The 20939-nt window shown below is 37.5% G+C and overlaps 1 protein-coding gene across 1 annotated transcript; it reads left to right on the forward strand.

Annotated features, from left to right (window-relative positions):
- Window positions 1-390: 390 nt before the first annotated feature.
- LOC149162832 (uncharacterized) lies at window positions 391-1909 on the forward strand. Its single transcript, XM_089435807.1, has one exon. It carries the CDS (start codon window positions 900-902, stop codon window positions 1716-1718), a length of 819 nt encoding a protein of 272 aa, XP_089291933.1. The 5' UTR covers window positions 391-899; the 3' UTR covers window positions 1719-1909.
- Window positions 1910-20939: the final 19030 nt, after the last annotated feature.

Consider the following 20939-nt stretch of genomic DNA (forward strand, 5'->3'; position numbering starts at 1 on the left):
CTCCATAATAAAATGGAAAACAAAATTTCATAATAAAAACTTTTCATATATATATATATATATATAAAATAAATTAAAATAAAATTATAAATTAATTAATATTTATGATTGAGATGTACTATACAAAATTTTTATTCTTAATTGATGTCTATCAATATTACAGTAATTTAAATTATATAATATACAATCCCAACACTGATTTAAATTAGGTAAAATATACCATGCAAACAAAATACATTAACAATCTCGCCAAAATTATATTGGAGAGAAGGCGGAAGAATTGCTCAGACAGTGAAAGTGGCTGGAATCTGGGCAAAAAACATTTCAAAAAATCTTGTAGAGGCAGTGTTTGAATCGTGTTTTTGATAGTGGAAATGGATTCAGCACCATCAAAAACGTGTGGAACACCTAAAATTTTGAAAATTAACAATATAACTTGGATTTACAAAAATCCTTGTCGGATTTTGTGAATTTCCATAAAGGCAACTCCTTTGTTAGACTACCCGAATTATGTTTACCCATTCAAACTGAAAGAGTCAAAACCCACGAATGGAAATAAAAAATAAGACACTAACGCTCTGACAACCACGTTTTTAAATACATAGAATGAGAAACGCCTATTTCATAGACTATAGAAAAATAAATGCTCGCTGACATGCCAGACATTTACCTTTTGCCATCTCTCTCACAGAATGCCTTCTAGATGATGTGCCTGAAACGACGTACACCAACCAATTGTGTCATTCAGACGTAGTCATCTGACTATGAAGTCAATGGTACGAGCGCGCGCACCGCCATAAAATGGTGCTGCCTGTCTGCCGGCTGTAGCTGTGTGACGAGCCAGTTCTAATTCGGAGCCGACGAAGGTTGGACACGGTTCGATTCCCCGGGAATATCTTATGCAATTGGAAGATAAAGCAAAGGCATATAAGTTGAGAATGACCGAACGGCTTAGCGTGAGCAAAGGCTCATCCAAGATAGCCAAGAAGTCCACGCCTCGCCCGGCTCCCGAGGTTTACCACATTCACCGATCGTGCTTTCGAGAGCTGGTACAGGAGCTCACAGGGAACGGTTTCGAACCCGCGACCAGAGCACCTCACGCAGTTTCCAACTGCCTCTTCAAGAAATTCGCTCCGCCTCCACTCGACCCTACCTCCGCCCAACGTTTAAATGCCGATATGTTCCCACTGTCCCCAGTCCCGATCCTGTTCTCGCCCTCCAAAGGTTCTCGGCTTAGCGTGAGCAAAGGCTCATCCAAGATAGCCAAGAAGTCCACGCCTCGCCCGGCTCCCAAGGTTTACCACATTCACCGATCGTGCTTTCGAGAGCTGGTACAGGAGCTCACAGGGAACGGTTTCGAACCCGCGACCAGAGCACCTCACGCAGTTTCCAACTGCCGCTTCAAGAAATTCGCTCCGCCTCCGCTCGGCCCTACCTCCGCCCAACGTTTAAATGCCGATATGTTCCCACTGTCCCCAGTCCCGATCCTGTTCTCGCCCTTGACGAACTTCACTCCGATGGATTGGACATGGGCGGACGATACGTCTGCGTCTCCCATTAGCCTGGCGTACAGGCACCTGGCGGAGAGCTTCGCTGAGCAGGCGGAAAGGAGTTCTCAGGTGGAGAAGCCCGCTGCTTCGCCCCTCTCGCCAACGTTCTTTTGGCAGTCGAAGAAGAATTCGCGGGACTCGACATCGAGTTCTCCCACAGCTATATAGTCTGTACTGCCTACAACGCTGTCCCACGTGTCGGAAGCTGTCGCCCGCGACGTTTGGCCTCGGCAGCCCCGGAAGCTTTGCTTGTTTGGACGTCGGGACCATCTAGTAGCCTCAGGCAAGCTTTCACGTGGATACATGTGAACTGATAACCCAACTGTCTATGTATTCGTTTGTATATTTATCGCTGGACCTGATCGAAGTCCCTGATCAGTTGGTCACCTCAAAATAAGCTTTGCATAAATTCGTTAATTTTTCCACAGTTATCAATAAGATTAAACTAGCAAATTTTGATTAAATATATTTATGTTTTTTTTTTTCAAATTGAATAAAATATTTTTTAAATCCAAGTTGAGAGATAATTGTGATTTATATAAGGGTATTAGATGATGATTAATGTCTACTAAGATTTATATGGTCTATCAGCTAAAGAAAGTAAGAGATCAATGAGAATATTTTAACATTTTTATTTCTATTCTAAAAATGATGTAAGAGAAGGGTTCCCAAATCATTTTAGTTTAACTAGCTTAAAATTTCAAAAAGGTTATTACTATGATAAATATTTTGAAAAATTACACTGAAAATGAGTGTAAGATGGACAATCATGTCTTTTTGGGAATTGGCCAATGCCCAATTTCAAGATCAAGCTCAGAATTAGTTCTTATATTGGCAATGTTAATTTCTAATGGGCAGTTTCACTCTCAAGCTTATGAGAATTAGTTCTTGTATTGGAAATGTTCATTTTCTTCTAACACTAGTCAAGATAGAAAAATAATTTTGGATTTTGACATTGGGCTTGATTACCTCCTTATAATATAATAGTTCCCTTTCTCCCTTTGGCTCTTTATTGTTGCACATTTTTTCCTTAAATTTGGGAACAAAAATATTTTTAATATCATTTAGATTCTGATGATTTTCTCCTTTATTTTCCAATGGTCCAATCAAGACTCAACATTCTTATGTCACCCTTGTTTCAACCAAAGGTGGGGGTTTTGACTATAGTTAGAAGGAAGTTTAGGAAACCACTTGGGGTCTATATTGTATAACTTCTTCTTATACATAAGATACGTAGTCATAACCATGCTTTCAATGGAGAAAATATTTATTTCAATCAAGAGGAAAGGGTGGGAGTATTTTGTTTAATCTCGAGTTTGCAGGTTATAAACCACTTTTGGATTTGTTCAATCTTTTTCCACTACTCTTTGGATATACTGCAACACCAAACTTCACATCCATATAAAATAACAATAATGATGAGAGTCTCAAGCAGAAGTTCTTTTTTTAATTTAACCCAAATCCAAAGATCTGTTAACTTACAATTGTTTCCATTCTCATAATAACTTTCCAACCTCCATTTATCCTTTTCCTAATGTGATAATTTCAATTGAGCTTATGATTAATGTGGATTTCCATATATTTGTGTCAAGGAACTTTCTCCAAGGAGATGTTATCATAAATGAAACTATCATAAGTGGTCTTTTTGAATTTAATTATCATGACTTCAATTTTGTTGGTATTAACAATCATATTCATCATGGAGAAGAAATCTTGGGGAATATTAAGTTCATTTCTAAGACAATAATGGCTCATTGCCAAAAGAATAATATCGTCCGCATAAAGGAGAAGATTTATGACCATAGTAGTGAGAAAGGGGTGAACAACACCTATATCTTCCAAACACTCATCTAGCAAATTCTAAGTTCCTTTCTGAGATCATAATGGCTCATTGCCAAAAGAATAATACCATCTGTATAAAGGAGAAGATTTATGACCATACTAGTGAACAACGAGTGAACAACACCTATATCTTCCAAAGACTCATGTAGCTTATCAATATATATGGCAAAAAGGGTGGGGGATAAGGAACAACTTTGTTTGACTCTAATTTTCTTGAGATGAACCCTAAGTCATCCTAAGCTTTGCAATAACCTTATCATACAACCTTTTCATAGCAACCTGGGTAGGGGATAAGGGACAACATTGTTTGACTCTAATTTTCTTCAGATGAACCCTTAGTCATCCTAATATTTGCAATAACATTATCATACAACATTTTCATAGCAACCCCCAACCCGAGAGGAACCATTATCTCTTCTATCCTCTTCCATAATTTTGTTCTAGGAATTGTCTCAAAAGTTTTTCCAAAATCAACAAAACAAAAGAGATTAATTTTATTATTACAACATTGCTCTCCTATTATACTAAGAGTAACAAGATGGTTCACTGGTGAATGATATCTCTTCGCTTTTAGCTCTTTTACCATGACTTTCAAGCCAAATGATAATCTTTTTTAAAAAAACCATATAACTTGGCTCAAGTATGGTTAATCATAATAATGATATAAGTATATGGAATGCTTTTATTCCACTCTTTAAAATAAGCCCAATAAAACTATGTGTCATGAAGGTTTGTATCACTACTAAATTAAAAAGCTTATGTATAGGGGAGAGATTCCTAATATTGTGCAGGGACCAGTAGTTGATATAATACTGGTCCCACCAAACCACCAGTGATTAAGACTTTTGAAACCAAAATTTAAACAGAAATAAATAACATTATGTATAAATAAGTTTTAAATTATGTCCAAAAATCACCCATACATTGACTGGGCCCACAACTGTCCATAAATAGTATTTTACTACTTAATATTGCAAAACATATTGACCCAAGTAGAAAACAGCTAGAGCCATAAAGGCTTCCAAACTGGTCTATTCCAGAAGTACAAAACAACAGTCACTTCAACCCCCACTCATCAGAACTGCAACTTTGCATCCCAAATAAATATGCCTACATGCACATAACAAAAGGAATGTATGTCAGCCATAACTGCTGTGTTGTTCAACAACTAAGCACCCTATGTTCAATAAATGACACCCAACCCAATAACAATTAAATCCAATTTGTTCAATAAATGACACCCAACCCAATAACAATTAAATCCACTTTGTTCAATAAATGACACCCAGACCCAATAACTGCAATAAATGACACCCAACTCATTCTATTTCTCATTAAAACAGATCAAAGCACATGGATCAACAAATAAACAATTCCCAACCATTAGATCACAGCAAATTAAATCCATACCACACATTCAAAATGAAGCCATTGCAATCCATGTGCATCCATGTCCACCAATTAAAATCAAGTCCCCAAAACTATAAAAGAAGTCCACCCACTGTTGAAGTTGCATCTTATGCTTTCAAACTATTCAGCAAACTTGAAGACAACATCACAAAACAGTGGCCAATATATTCAAGTTACTTATATGAATTACAACTCATTCTTCTTACAGTTCTGTTTTCATTGTTTTCATTTATCAGATTTTTTACATTACAGTTCTGTTTTCATTGTTTTCATTTATCAGATTTCTTACATTACAGTTCTGTCCATTCATTTATCAGATTTCTTACATTACAGTTCTGTCCATAGGGTGGTGACAGTTAACCTATACAGTTACAGTTAACCTTTTTTATACAGAGTTTATGTATGTGTTCTAGCTTATACAGTTAACCTATTGAAGACAGTCGTATCCATCTAATCGACGTCACAGGTTGCTTACCTTACAGGAATTGAAGGTTAGCTTACAGGAATTATTCGATCATCAGCTTCATAGGGATTACAACTTACATATCACAAATGTTACGTATGTCCAAATGTTACGTATGTCGTGCTAGTACTGTAGTCATAGCTTGTTTACCTAACAGGAATTGAACCTTGAACCTTAGCTTACAGGAATTGAGCGATTATTATGGCTTGGGTTCTATGCAGAATGAGTTAAAACATAGAACAAAAACGAATTGTAACTTTAATGACTCTGATAAACTTAGTAATTTTTCACATATTTTTAGACCTTGACAATCATCATTGAGACATCACATTGAAACATAATCGAAAGACATGTATTTTCAGAAGCATGAAGCTATTGAGAAAGCAAAAATTTTGATATTGAGTCGAAAGAGTGCAAATAAGTGAATTTCTACTACTGGTGAATGGACCATAGAACTGAGGAATGGTTTCTTAGAATGGAAGCCCGAGCGGATGACCATTTCTCTTTATTGGATTAGATGACTGTAAGATTTTAGATAATGAGAAAACACAATTATAAGTAACATAGCAGATGACCGTCTTATTGGCCTTCATATCTTTTCACCTCGTTGAGCTAGAGTGAGCTAGAACAAAGCTAGAACAAAGCATGGTTTCAGTTCACCCTTATCTATGAGTGAGCTAGAACAAAGCTCTGTATAATTACATATGTTATATGTATATTAAAGCTGAATCCAGTCTATTAGGGAGATAACCAACCTGTGAGACAGGTACTTTATCATATCTATACATGTATTTCTTAGGTTAGCACTGATAGTTCAACCTTTAGATGATGTTACTTGTAAAATATCTGTGCTATTACTTATGCCGAGTGTAATGAGAATGAGACAATGAGACAAGCAAGTGATTAGGTAAACAAGCATGGTTAGAAAGAGTCATGTGTAACTACTCTGTTCTAATTGCATAGCTTGTCATAGCTTGTCATAAGCTTGTAACTACTGTGTTCTGTATCCTAATGTATACGCATATCCTGACACTTCCCTATGAAAGTGAAACATTTGCTCTCATTATGAAAACAGTGACATACATGTTGACAATTCCCTGTAATAGAGGAAAAGTATTTTTGCAAAATTAAAAACGCATAATTTGACACATTTGCTCTCATTATGAAAACAGTGACATACATGTTGACAATTTCCTGTAATAGAGGAAAAGTATTTTTGCAGAATTAAAAACGCATAATTTGACATATATTCTAATGTCTAAATGCAACATACATGTTGATAATTTCCTGTAATAGAGGAAAAGTAATTTTTGTAGAAGTAATAAAGCATAATTTAACATATATTCTAATGTCTAAATGCATGCAATAATTTTACAGGTTGTTGCATCTATGGCAAAAGGAAGTTACTCTGCTCGTACAAGGAGAAGTGGCAGGAGAGTGACAAGGGGTGCGCAGCTGCGATGCACGTCGTCTGATGATGACAGGCCAGCTGATGTCGATGCCAGCAATGCACCAGGGAACATTGTTGAAGATGACCATGTGACAGCCGCTGATGTTAACACACCATCAGCCACAGAACCACCATCAACAACAGTCCAAGGGGCAAGCTCAACTAAAAAGATCAGTGCTATAAGAGGATGGACAAAAGAACAAATGTTAGTTGCAATTGACGACATAGAGTTTAATGGATACTCTGTTCGGGCATCTGCAAAAAAACATGGTATTCCTCCCTCATCAATACATTATTGGATAAATGGACTGACTCATACAAAATGTAGAGGGCCTCTTACAGTTATGACTGAGGATGAGGAGGCCGAGGTGGTTGAGTGGTGTAAAGAGATGGCCCAACTGGGACATGGGCTAGAGTTGATACAACTCAAATCAACAGTTGCTCAAATCTGTCAAGGGAGGCCAAACCCATTCAAAGATGGGTTTCCTGGTAAATCATGGTGGTTTGGGTTTAAAAAAAGGCATCCAGAACTTGTATTGCGTACTGCTGAGGGCCTTGACAGAGACAGAGCATTAAATTTGCGCCCTGCAGTTGTGCAAAAATTCTATGACACACTTTCTAGTGCTTATGATAAACATTCTTATGGAGTAGACCATATATGGAACTGTGATGAAACAGGTTTACAGGCAGGGAGGAATTGTGGCATGCGGGTAATTGCCAAGAGAGGGAGCCGAAATGTGCCAAAGATTTTGCCCAAGAGCAGGGAGTGGATAACTATTTTATGTTGTGTTAATGCAATTGGTACTTCAATCCCAGGATTTTATCTATTCAAAGGTAAAAATCAACTGAAAAACTATATACAGAACTGTGAACCAGGTGCATGCATGGCTGCACATCCCCATGCATGGATGACTAAAGAACTGTTTCTAAGTTGGCTTTTTCACTTTGCTGCATCGGTACCAGGTGGCGTCTCGCCTAATAACAGACACCTTTTGATATTAGATGGCCATGGGAGCCACATGGCTGTACAAACAATTGAGGAAGCAAACAATTTAGGCATCGACCTATTGACATTGCCAGCTCATACCACTCATAGACTGCAACCCCTTGATGTTAGTGTGTTTGGCCCTTTCAAGAACTATTTCAGGTCGGAGCGCGCTGCATGGATGGCAAAGAATCCAGGGGTTGAGGTGAAAAGGTTTGAGCTAGCAGAGCTTGCAAGTAAAGCTTTTAAAAGGGCTTTGACACCATCAAATATCAAGGCTGGCTTTAGGAGGACAGGAATCTGGCCACTGAACTATGATGCTCTTATGCATGATACTGGTTGTAGCCAAGCGTTTCATGTGGATGGTCAGGAAGAAGGGAATGCCCAAACAGGTGTTGAAGTGCAAGAAGTAGATGACCAAGATGATGTTGTTGCAGCTGGTAATATGATTTCCTTGTCTCAAGGACACTTATATGCTGAAGATGATGAAACTGTATGTGAAACACAATATAACAATGAACAAATTCGCAGTAACATGGAGATTGTTCCACCAACTCAAGAACATGAAATTCCTGTTGTTGATATTGTTAATGTTATTGCTGAACATGCAGTTGACAATGACCAATTGACATTGCCAAGCCAAGTAACCCCACCTTCATGGCTAGCAGAAGCAATGATCAATATGAATGCACATAGTGTCTCAGCAACCAATGAAGAACGCATGAACATGCCCTCACAACCAACAGAATTGAACAGTGAAATTGTTCATTTTTTTGTGGACAATATATCAATGGAAGAAGATGAAGGACATAATGAGGCATCAAATGAAGATAATGATATAGTTCAATCAGTTCCAACAGAAACTGGAAGGGAAGTACCAAGCAATGACATGCAGGTGGGAGGGGTGGAGAAGACACTTGGACGATTCCTAAAGCTACCAGTACAGAGAGTATCAATGAAAAAAAAGCAAGGTGCACCGGGTAGTCTTCGTCTGGGCCGAAGCTCACAGTTACTCACCTCAGAGGACTATATAAACCTGTTAGTTGAGTCTGAAAAAAAGAAATTTGAAATGCAAGAATTAAAACAGAAAAAGAAGGATCTAGTCAAGGAGAAGAAGGCAGCAAGGATTGTTGCAGCACAACATCGAGCAGATGAAAAGATTGAAAGAGATAAAGCAAGGCAAATTAAGGACCAACAAAAGCAAATGGCAAGACAGGAAAAGGAAAAACGAAAGGCACAACAAATGCTTGAAAAGGGACAAGGGATGATCAATATCGTTGACAATGATACAAGAATAGCTAATGAAACCAGAATAGCCAATTCTATGTATGCTCATTACACACCTCCACTTAATGCAGGGACCAGTAGTGCAAATGTGAGGTATGGGTACTCAATACCTCCATGGTTGGACGCTGCAAATTGGAGTCAATCATATGGCAGCAATCAACCATTTCCTAATCAACCCTTGACAGGTAGGCCAACCTACTTGGCTCAAGAAGGTAACTCGGGGAGTTTTGGCACTCAAGATTCTCAGGGCCATAAAGAATAGGGGTGTCATATGTTTTTGTTTGTAACCACATTATGATGTGGATTTTGGATGGATTGTGTCTTTTTCTTGTCACAAAAACATTCTGGCTTACAACCTAGGTTGTTTTATTGCTTTGAAACACTAACAACATTATGGTGCTATGCATTCACTACATTGAAAAGCCAACAGCAGTTTGGTTGGTTGTAAAGCAGTTTTATTTGCGAGTTAAGCACAAATGATATCAGTCCACAAAAGACGCTACAATGATAACTTAGATACTTATTCCCCTTTTGAAATTGTTATGTCAATTCATATTATGTCTTGGGGCATCTTTTTCCACTGCAAAGATGAACAATATTTCACAAAATAAATCACTTAATACTTCACCATTAGCTTCAAAATGATGCTCCCAACACTGATAAGTGATTTCTTATGGATATTAAACCTTAGCAAATTGATTTCTTCTTACTAAAACAAGTACACCAGATCTCGAAAAGCATATTTCAGATATCAGAAAACATATACCAGACCTTAGAAAAACACTTGGAAAGTCACCAACAGAAAAACATATGACTTTATTAGCCTCTTATGGTCAATGTGCAGTGGTCTTGGGCTTATTATTATTGTCTTATGGTATTTATGCAGTCACCATAGCAATATGCTTTAGATCTAATTATTCATTGCAGTCAACAAGTATCATAGAAAGCAGGCCACTGTAAGCAGTTTTTCAACTTTGAAAGAATAACCTAGATCTAAGTAAGCTTACCTACAAGCACATACTTTTGTAAAATATCCTAACTCTCAAACACATCCATCTTCTATTGAATACAGAAAGAAGTTAATACACAACAATAGCTCAAAACCAAAACTGAACTAAACTTAAAGCCTACACAACATATGTACTCCACAAAGATCATAAAGAGTTACAATTGGAACTAGTGGACTCTTTGAAGTCATTTTCTTCATTTTTGAAGTAATTATTATTTAAATTTGTTGAATAAAACCTGAAACACTGAGATAATAAGAAATAGAGCTGCAAATAAATTCTCAACCATAAATAAGTAAATAAATCCAACAAATCTAATTTTAATATAATCAAATATGTAGTCATATATAGTTCTAAAATAATTGAGCTAAGAATTGTTCCAAGGAAACGAACAAAATGCATGTGATAGACAAAATTGAATGGCATAGGCAAACATGGGAGATAGTCTTTAGGAACCTAACCCAAACTACTGCAAGCACTAATAAATTATATGGAATGGTACAGAAGCTCGAAAGGCAGTTGAAACAATAAAAGATAAGTCAATAGGGCCAGATTTGTCAAATTACATGAGTTTGAACATAAAATAATCTCTTTGGGCACATCTAAACTCAAAATCCGAAGCACTTAAATTGAAGGATGTGAAGACCAATATTTTCATGTCATTCAATCGATTATTCAAATCCAATATTACCATCCTCTTGCCTATCCCATGTTTTGGAAACTCTTTGATGATGATAAAGAGTGTAAGGTTGTTACTATTGCAAACCTATCATGGAGGAATTTGGTTACACAAGAAAATTCCCATAAATGCAAAGGATATCCAAGGAGGAATAGGATGTCATTAAAACATTCTCTGTTCATGCTCCAATATTGAAAGGCAGCCTATAATATGGCAGGGACCTGAAGCCTCACAATCTCCTGGTGGATAAGCGAAGAGGTGTAGTAAAAATAGCATATCTTGGCCTCGGAAGAGCATTTACAATTCCTATTAAGAAATATACACATGAGGTGAGTGCTTTAACTACATTTTCCACATTTGCTACTGGTTTTTGTAGAAATTTTGTCCTCACTGATTTTAGAGACGGTTTGGTTCTAGTTTCTTGGTGAATAATATCTAATTTTTAGCACTAAGGTTAGAGGTTTCGAGTGTTCAACTTCTTGTTGGACGATTTGGCCTTTCAGGATCAACCCTTTGCAGAGCATGTCAGCCAATAAATTATACCTTCAACAAAACCAGAGGGCAACTACTCAAAGCTGCCAATATATTATATCTTCGACAAAACCAAAGGGCTACTACGAATTAACATTTAGCACCATTATATCAGAAAAAAGCACAAGACCTTAACACCGAAAAGCTACAACATCATTTCCGTATGTTCCGAGTCTCACACTAGCTGCAAGCTTTGGAGATGGCAACCAAAACCAAGCTGCCATTAGAATCCAAAACCCTAAACCCTTCAACAAAGCAACTAATAAATTATACCTTCAACAAAACCAGAGGGCTACTACTCAAAGCTGCGAATAAATTATATCTTCGACAAAACCAAAGGGCTGCTACGAATTAACATTTAGCACCATTATATCAGAAAAAAGCACAAGACCTTAACACCGAAAAGCTACAACATCATTTCCGTATGTTCCGAGTCTCACACTAGCTGCAAGCTTTGGAGATGGCAACCAAAACCAAGCTGCCATTAGAATCCAAAACCTTAAACCCTTCAACAAAGCAGCTAATAAATTATACCTTCAACAAAACCAGAGGGCTACTACTCAAAGCTGCCAATAAATTATATCTTCGACAAAACCAAAGGGCTGCTACGAATTAACATTTAGCACCATTATATCAGAAAAAAGCACAAGACCTTAACACCGAAAAGCTACAACATCATTTCCGTATGTTCCGAGTCTCACACTAGCTGCAAGCTTTGGAGATGGCAACCAAAACCAAGCTGCCATTAGAATCCAAAACCCTAAACCCTTCAACAAAGCAGCTAATAAATTATACCTTCAACAAAACCAAAGGGCTACTACTCAAAGCTGCCAGACAAAACCAAAGGGCTGCTACAATAGAGATGGGAATAGAGACTTATAAAGCACTTAAATTCAATACGCAAGGTAAAACCTGTCTCCAAATTTAACAAAACTTCCAATAAGCGAGGTGAGGTGTTGAGAAACACACGGTGAGAGGTGTTGAAAAACACTTCAGAAAATGGCTGGTAGGATAAAAATCCTACCGGATAGAAGCCATCAGTCCAGAGCTCGCCACACATTCGGCGGACCTTCTCCAGCGCTCGCCGGACCTGCCACAGCTGCAACAATTGGAAAAAATTAGCAAATGAGCAAATGCAGAAAAAAAAAACCCAAAAAACCACACAAATACCACCGAAATATGCAATTACCTGTAAATTGGTACTGGCTCCTCCCCAAACAGCAAATAGCACGAATTAAACAACCACCCAGGAAACCCTAAACCACCGGCGGTCCAGACTAAACAACAATTGGCGGGAAAATAGCGCGAATTAAACAACCACCCAGGAAACCCTAAACCACCGGCGGTCCAGACTGAATAGCAATTGGTGGACATGAGCTCAACCATGGCAGACATCATGCACAGGTAATGGAGCCCTCCCGCGCCATCATCGGCGGAGGGCTTCGAACAAACACCGGACCCGAACAGAAAACCCACAGGCAAACCACACATCACGGCGTAAAGGCGGAAATGAGCGGGCGGATGGTCAGCAGGTGAAGTTTTAACCCTTGACACGCTGCAGAACAGGTGGCTCTCCAAGCTGGACGCGTGTCGTAAGAGAGAGCGTGCCGTCCACGTGCTTGTCCGCCAGGTGGAGGGGAGGGCGCACAGGTAATGGCGTCCCTCCCCTATACAGGTTGATAATAAATTCTTATATTCCTTAAATTCTAAGCATTTTAAGGCGAGGTATTGGGCAGTACTCTTTGTCACAGTGATCCTCATCCTCTGGGTTCCCCGCTTCGTTAGCAAACACACTTTCAACTGAATTTTAGTTCCGTAAACCCACTCGTTTCTTGAAGATTGTCAGTTCGGATACCAGGTAGTGGGAAGTACACTCAGCGCACACCCTACACCACATGGCATTGTTGAAGATTGTCAGCTCCAGTACAAGGTACTGGGTTGCTACTGGGTAGTACGCATCATCAATGGCATGTTTACCTGCCCTAGGCATTGCAAACAAAGGTTGGAGAAGCAGGAGAAATGTGTTTCAAACAACTTATAAGTACCTACTCTCGGCAGATGGAACTTCTTCTTCCTTCCAATTTTTTTTTCTAGTGGTTTGAGGAAGAGGCAACTGGGTAGGCTTATCACAAGGTTAGATTCGACCATTGCCACATGGGGTTGATTCCATCATTATTACTATAATTCAATATAATTTCTAAGTGAACCACATTGCCCAAACATCGGACCAAAGTAAAATATACAATTTTGAACTTGCAATCATAAGCCAATTTAGCCGCCCAGAGACTCTAGGTTGATGGAACCATTTATAAGGACCTTTGTAAAAGAAATATGTTGCATGATGTACATACTTCACATCTAAGGCAACCCAAATCCTCAGTTGTGCTCATTGTGGTCATATACCCTTGCTAAGTTGTACACAACGTCTTTATGAATAAATCTCTAGACCTTTTGTTAGGAATACCCAGAGGAATTCACTTTTCAAATGTAGTAAAACAAATTGGTGATCAAGAGAATATTTTATTTTGAAGATTTTGTATCATATTTTTTCATAAAATAAAAAATATGAAGTATGATAAAAAACTAGAAATATTACCTAAATGGCTCTCCACATGAGATACCTGGAGAGTGTACAAACACTCATACACACTCTATATTTAATCAGGGGAACAACTTAGTACATATATGCTTTCACACTAACAGGGTGGCTTCAACCGCTCCCTAGATAGTAGGATCTGAGACCTAATCTTAGAGTTTCAATCCTATCCTTAAACAACTAACTGTAACTTTCTCCATTAATTCTAACACTCCCCCTTAATGGAGAAAGGGTACTGAACAATAACATACGCCTGTTGGTCTCAATCTCAGCTAGGTTTATAATGGTAAAAGATAGAGCTTTCATTTTTGTCTTCTTGTAGCAAAGCCCATACTTGTTCATTTGTGGATGAAGTTTCATCTTCACATTCTTTGTCATGAGGTAGTGATGTATCTTTACCTCATTTCTTCCCCAGTGATGAAAACCTTCAATTCTTATTCTCACCCTTCTCAAGATTGTGACAGGCCGGATAGGAGAATTTTCCCCCTCACTATTCCCGGTGTCAACCATCTGAACTTTCTCTCGAGCTTTGTCTTCTTCTACCACGTCTTTGCAATCAGCTTCATGTGGCTCGTCCAATTGATCTTCAACACTTTGTTCCTCTTCACACCCTTCCTAAAGATCAGCTCGTGTGTCTTCAATCTCAGAATGTTGCACAACAGACCGTGCCTCTTAATTCTCGTGGTTTTTAATAGAACCACATTGTTTTTCTAAAATTTCCTCTGACTCGAACATACTACCCATGCTAATTCCAAATGCCCACATGAGAAAATTATCATCATCAGAATCAAAAATATCTAAAAATATAGGCATGTTGTTAAAGTTCAGCTTATCTCACTTCGAGATTTCTTTTCAACTCTACATGGTCCTCGAGCTCCAACAACCCCATTACCACGTAGGCGGAAAACTTCTCCCTTTGGCAGCTCTTCAACTGTAGAACCTTGTAGATTGTGTCTTCTGTGCCACGCAGGTCTTAGTGCCGTTGGCTCTGGCGATGAGCAACTAAACGACCTCCTGGAAACACGATCAATATCTTATTCTGATATATGTAATTAGCAATAACACATATTTCTGAAGAGAGATTCAAATCAGCAAGAACTTCTGCATTTTCATTGTGGCATATAATAACTTAGACAAAAATTTACCCAATTGGTTTTGTTGATAGCTATATAAATGCTTCTCAAAAAACGTTCATGCACAGACTTTATTCTTTCCACGGATTTTCAGATCCCACTGCAACTCCAATCAAATGAAGCAGCACCCTCACACGTTTACGCCTTCGGCCTATTTTGGACTTCTTTCCTGCATGCAAATCCTTCTCCCAACTAGAGCAACCATCCTCCAACACAAAAGCCTCTATGTAGCCACGCAACACTCCAACAATACTGTAGTTGTTGTGTTGAATGCGATTTTACAACAACGACGCGTGTTTTTAGAACAAACGGTTGCACAGATCCGTGACTCAGCAGGCTGCGGTCGTCCTCGACACAACTCCAGATCTATTCCTTACATGCTCCAACGCACTACGCACTATGCTGCCAATGAGATGGGCCAATGTTCTCATAATTGAGTTCTCCAAACATTCTCCTCAACGCAGAAACAATGCACCAGATCTCCTTGTTTGGACAGATTGGTTCACATGTGCGCTTCTCCCAACAATGATGTAGACTCCTCCCAACAACAGTGGTGTAATTTGTGCATGAACTATCTTGTGTAAGTGGCTTTGAAAGCTAATCAGGCACTTCTGCTTCCTTAGAATTCGCACTGACAACCTGAAGCGCGATTGCCGTTATCGAAAATCCATGACAGTAAAACGCTCTCCATTATTGAAAGTCTGCTGGAACAAAATTACTGCTTTGAATTCTTGCACTAAAATCTAAAATCGAGTGAGACCAAACACCGCCCGTGCAATCAGAGATGACGATTTCGCAAATCCCAGGAATTATTCTTCGCACATATAATTCTCCACGGAACCATCCACCATCAACATATGAATCCACCACGGACACAATAAATTGAGAGCACCGAAAGATCCACTGCGTTAAATCAACAGCACGACCCCATTACAAACCGTATGACAGATTAGATTCTCAGGTGGGCATGGGAACAGAGAAAACGCAATCCCTCTGCGATCCGGCCTCCACGCAGCCCCTCTCAAGATGACAGCAAATTCTCCGATTTTCCACTAGAGGCAACCTTATATGCTCCACGCCAGGCCACCGATTCGTCCACGATCTTGCAGCCACCATGCAGATCTTCCAAGTTGCATTTTCCCTTCTGACAGGGTTGGCATGATTCGCGACTATACACACGCTAGCTATGACGAACCTTAAAATGAAAATTCGCGGAAGGGTTATAGTGGATCGGCACGATTGGCCCTCCAAATCATGCGATGGCTTCACCTTAATCATGCCTTTCAAATCCTCTACTCAGCATACAGGTCCCTTCGTCTCGTAGCTCCGGTACGATGATAAAAAACTGGATATATTACTTAAATGGCTCTCCTCGAGAGTGTACAAACACTCATACACACTCTATATTTAATCAGGAGAACATCCTAGTACATATAGGCTTTCACACTAACAAGGTGGTTTCAACCACTCCCTAGATACTCCCTAGATAGTAGGATTTGAGACCCAATCTTAGAGTCTCAATCCTATCCTTAAACAACTAACTATAACTTTCTCCGTTAATTCTAACAAAATACGCAGTACACTTCAAGGGAAGAAGAATGTAGTTATTGTTGGATTTCCTCTAAAAATACATCCATGAAACCAAAACTACGAATACTTCCTATTAGAAAAAAGGAATCCAATAGCTTTCTGTGTCGGTATCTTCTCCCCAAGAAACGAAATAAATATATCATCCAAGAAGGCGCGATCCTTAAATGATTCTCCCTAAAAGGTTCAACATAGATTCCCATTTGTGTTACGTGTTAAATACAACCTCAATGATAAAATAATTTTAATCAAATTATTCATGATGTCTTGTTCAATGTTCTCCTTTATTATGCATGATGTCTTGTTCGATTTTCTCCTTTATTCATCAATTCTCCCATTGTTAAAATCTCTCAAACTCCCTGGTTCACAGTTATGGTTAAAAACTTTTGAACTCCCTAGTTCAGATTCATTTTGTACGATCTGTGTTGGTTCAATGGATTTAGCCTCACAATCGTTCCATTGACTTTTGCGTTATTTATTTAGAAAATTAATTGTTTTACCATTGGTTCTCTCAATTCTCCTAATGAAACACAGTGAATCTTTCTTGTAGAAATTCACCTCCTGTAACACTTCGAATCTTTTTGTAGAAATTCACCTTTTGTCATAATGAAACGTCTCAGATCTTTGATAATCCATACTTCGATAGTCTTTCTTTTATCATTCTTTTCCTCCTTGATGTCACTGACACAGATACCTTTCCATATTTTGATTTAGATTTTATTGAAATAGCAATGTTACAATTTACATTGTCGAGTAAATGTCTAACTAAATAGCTTCACCATGTAAAACAGTGTAATGATTCTCCATTTTCTGTCAAGTAAATCTCCAACTATATAGCTTCACCTCGTAAAAGGTTTAATTAGAATTTCATCAAGAATATTAGATTTTTTTATATTAAAACTATATTATCATAATTTAGATCATGAACTAATAAAGTGTAATTAAAATTATAATTGTGTAACTCATCTATAATCAATCTTACTATAATTAGAGAATTTAAATTTTGTGATTAAAATTGTAATTGTGTAAGTAATCTATGATCAATCTTATTGTAGTTAGAGCGTTTATATTTTTTTTGATATGAAGCAAAAGGAAAAATACAAATAAATTAGGAGAATAGTTGACCAATTGCACCTTACTCAAACCCATAGTAGTTTTCTCAACATATAAAGAGATTTCCTTTTTGCATCAATTTGATAGCACCATATAAGTAAGCATAGTTTTTTTAACCAAGAGAATAAGTTACATAATACAATATACATCTCTAGAAACTTAAAAAAGAAAAGAAAATTGAGAATAGTAAACAATCGTTTATAATTTGTAGTATAAGAGTACAAGCTAATAATGTATCTATTTAACATATACATATAACTTACATTGCTAAAAGGAATCCTTTGCATGAGTGGAAATGTTGTTTTTATGAAATTTACCGATAACCATAGGCATTGAAATTCCCTTACTTTTAGTCTTCATAAATATGACTCTTGGCCTTTTTGACCATCTATCCTAGATGGCTTTCTATTCTTACATGATTATGTTGAGGATATCATTTTAAAACACTATATTTAATATTACAATCATAAACCATGTGCTTATGCTTTATGATTTTCGACAATGGCGTAGATTATCTTTCCTTATGCATTACATTTCAATAATTTGTAGGTTGATGTTAAGCATATAAAACATCTTATTAAACCTTCGATTTTGTGTTATTACATTTCTAATTTTTATATTAGAGGAAATAGCCTTTCATTGTGCCCTTTGTGTCTTATATATATGCCAAAGAGACCGAGTCTTAGGATCATCTCATCATGTATCTGTATTGGATTCATTATAGAAGAGGGTTCCTACTTGATTAGATTGTATTCATTCACCTTTTATCATTTTTACGATGTCTGGCCTATTACATTTGGTATTAAAGCCTATAATCCTAGTGTTCTTCTTCTTTGGTCATAGTGTTTTGTTCCTTCAATAAGATATTGTGGAATTTTTGCTATAGTTTCTTTTGGGAATCTTATAGAAAACTTTTGATGAGATTGAGGAGAAATAATGAAGTACACATGGTCAAAATTTTAAGACGTGCTTCACTATTAGAGAAATTTAATTTACACAAAGTCCAAACACCGAGATAATCTCCTAATTAAGTGTTTACAGGTACATAACTTACAATTGGCATAATATTTGATTGGAAGATTGATTTCTAGGCTATTAAAAATTGAGATAAATGAGAGTACTATTATTATTTTCTCATATGGTAAATGTTTCTATAGGAAATACAAATTTCCTAATAAAAATTCAAACATGATGTATGGATAATGTGAATACATGTAATATATGATTTCTTAATTAAGGAGCAAATTTGATGAAATGAGCCATAGTGTGTTGAAACAATTGGATTTGTCATGTTCTCCTTCAAAAGGAAATTGAAAACAAATTTAATGAAAATAAATAACACATGAAAAATAAGAGGGACGAAATGGAAAAGAATCTGGATAAAGAGATGGATGAAATGGAAAAGAAGATGGAAGAATACAAAATATTTTATCATGGAGGCTTCTGAAAAGGGATATGGAAATCCTTGGAAATCATGAAAATAATAAGAAAATGTAACACCCTCCTCCCACATCTACTCAAGTAACCGACCAACCAAGTTAAACATGTGATGAGAGGCTACTATGATTGGATTCAACCTCTTATGTGACCATCAGGAAGTGGAATCAATGGAAACACAACATAAAAACCTTCCACATCAACTATAAGTCTCCCAGGAACCATCCCAACTACTCAGGTAGCTAGCCCCTGGGTCCCATCGAAATTTTAGACAACTTAAACTTTGGACGCTCCCATGCTATCGGTCTGACAATGTCCAGGAGGCTCTGGATGCTCTCATGACAAGGCATGCCAACGTCTAGGGACTATTTTTCTTAGTGTTGTGCCAGCATCCCTGATATTTGAGCCACTTATCTAGACCTAGAGCCCAGGTCACTACCCAAAGTTGAATGGCATCATCAGAACATAAATATAACAAGCAAACAATTATGCAATTGTAAATACTTGAACAATCCCTTAAGGGGACCACTACAAACCATAATAGGCATGTCCTCAAACTTATCACAAATATGTAATCTACATGCGTAAACAACCGATTTAAGCATAGGGGACTTCATTATCATCTATTAGGTCATAGATACATGGTTAATTCATTTACAAGTAAAAACATAATGAGAGCCATACATAGCTACTGTCATAAAACATATACATAACCAGCATAATAGCAACAAAAATACTAAGGAAATCACAACCATATGATCCACATATAAACTAGTATAATACTCATAGAAATATAAGGAGAAATAACCTCATATTGAAGATGCAAATTCAAAACCTGGGATGGAACTACCACGTTCCACTCGAACATGGTTGAGCCAAATCTCTCTTCAGCCATTCACTCTCGTGCCATATTCCAAGCATGAATGTGGGACTCAAACCAAAAGAAACAACTAGGGCATCCTGAGGCTAAACCACCTCACCCTCATCAATAGAAACTAGGCTTTACAGTAATCCCTCCTCAATCACTAGGCTAATACAATGAACATGTAATAAAAAGCTTTACCATGATCTCCACTAGATCACTAGCCCAAAAATGCATGGATGCCACCAGATTTCTCCACCTAGACCACGAGGAATTTTCCTATCCCCTAGTGTATCTGGCTTTATTGAAACCCACAGTTCAGTTCAGAGGTTATTAGACCATGTGTTCTATCATTCAAAGATCCACCTCACTCAGCTTCGAATCCATTTGGCAATCCAGCTAAACCAAAACATGAGAACTCCATCACGTCATGGCTATCTGGAAATGGAAAGGCTAGGCTGAAAACACTGTCACACCTGGAAAAACTCAAGCCATAACAAAAAAAGAACCACATGCAATACCATGCATGCCAAATCTAACAAGGAAAATACACATGAAAATGGATACCTGCAAAGAATATTGCTGTAGCTGCTTGATATTTCTCTTCCTTGCTTACTGCTTCCTTCCCCTTGCCTTATTTTCCTTTCTTGATCCAATACCAAAATTCTCCAAGAAAATTGTAAGTGTCCAAGAGTGAGTGAGAGAGAGAATAATGAGAGAACTCCAAAATTGAACTAACAAAAGGTTACAAACTAATCCTCATAAGCCTTTTTATCATTGAAGCCTCTATTTTCTTCATTTTCAATTACTTTCCTTCATTTTCCTCCTCACATGTGTTGAAATATGGCAACAAGAATATTCCAATTTAATTTAGTCCTTGAATTAAATTGTGAACTAAAATCGAATTTAGTCTTAATAGATACTTGGAAATAATTAATTAATTTATTTTAAATTAATTAGTTGGAGAAATTCAAGTTAGAAGTCTTTTTGAAGTCATGCAAGAGTTA

The sequence above is a fragment of the Pinus tabuliformis genome, chromosome 5_2 (assembly GCF_031772625.1).
Source record: "Pinus tabuliformis cultivar Carrire ecotype Pingquan chromosome 5_2, CPIR1, whole genome shotgun sequence".
NCBI lineage: Eukaryota > Viridiplantae > Streptophyta > Pinopsida > Pinales > Pinaceae > Pinus > Pinus tabuliformis.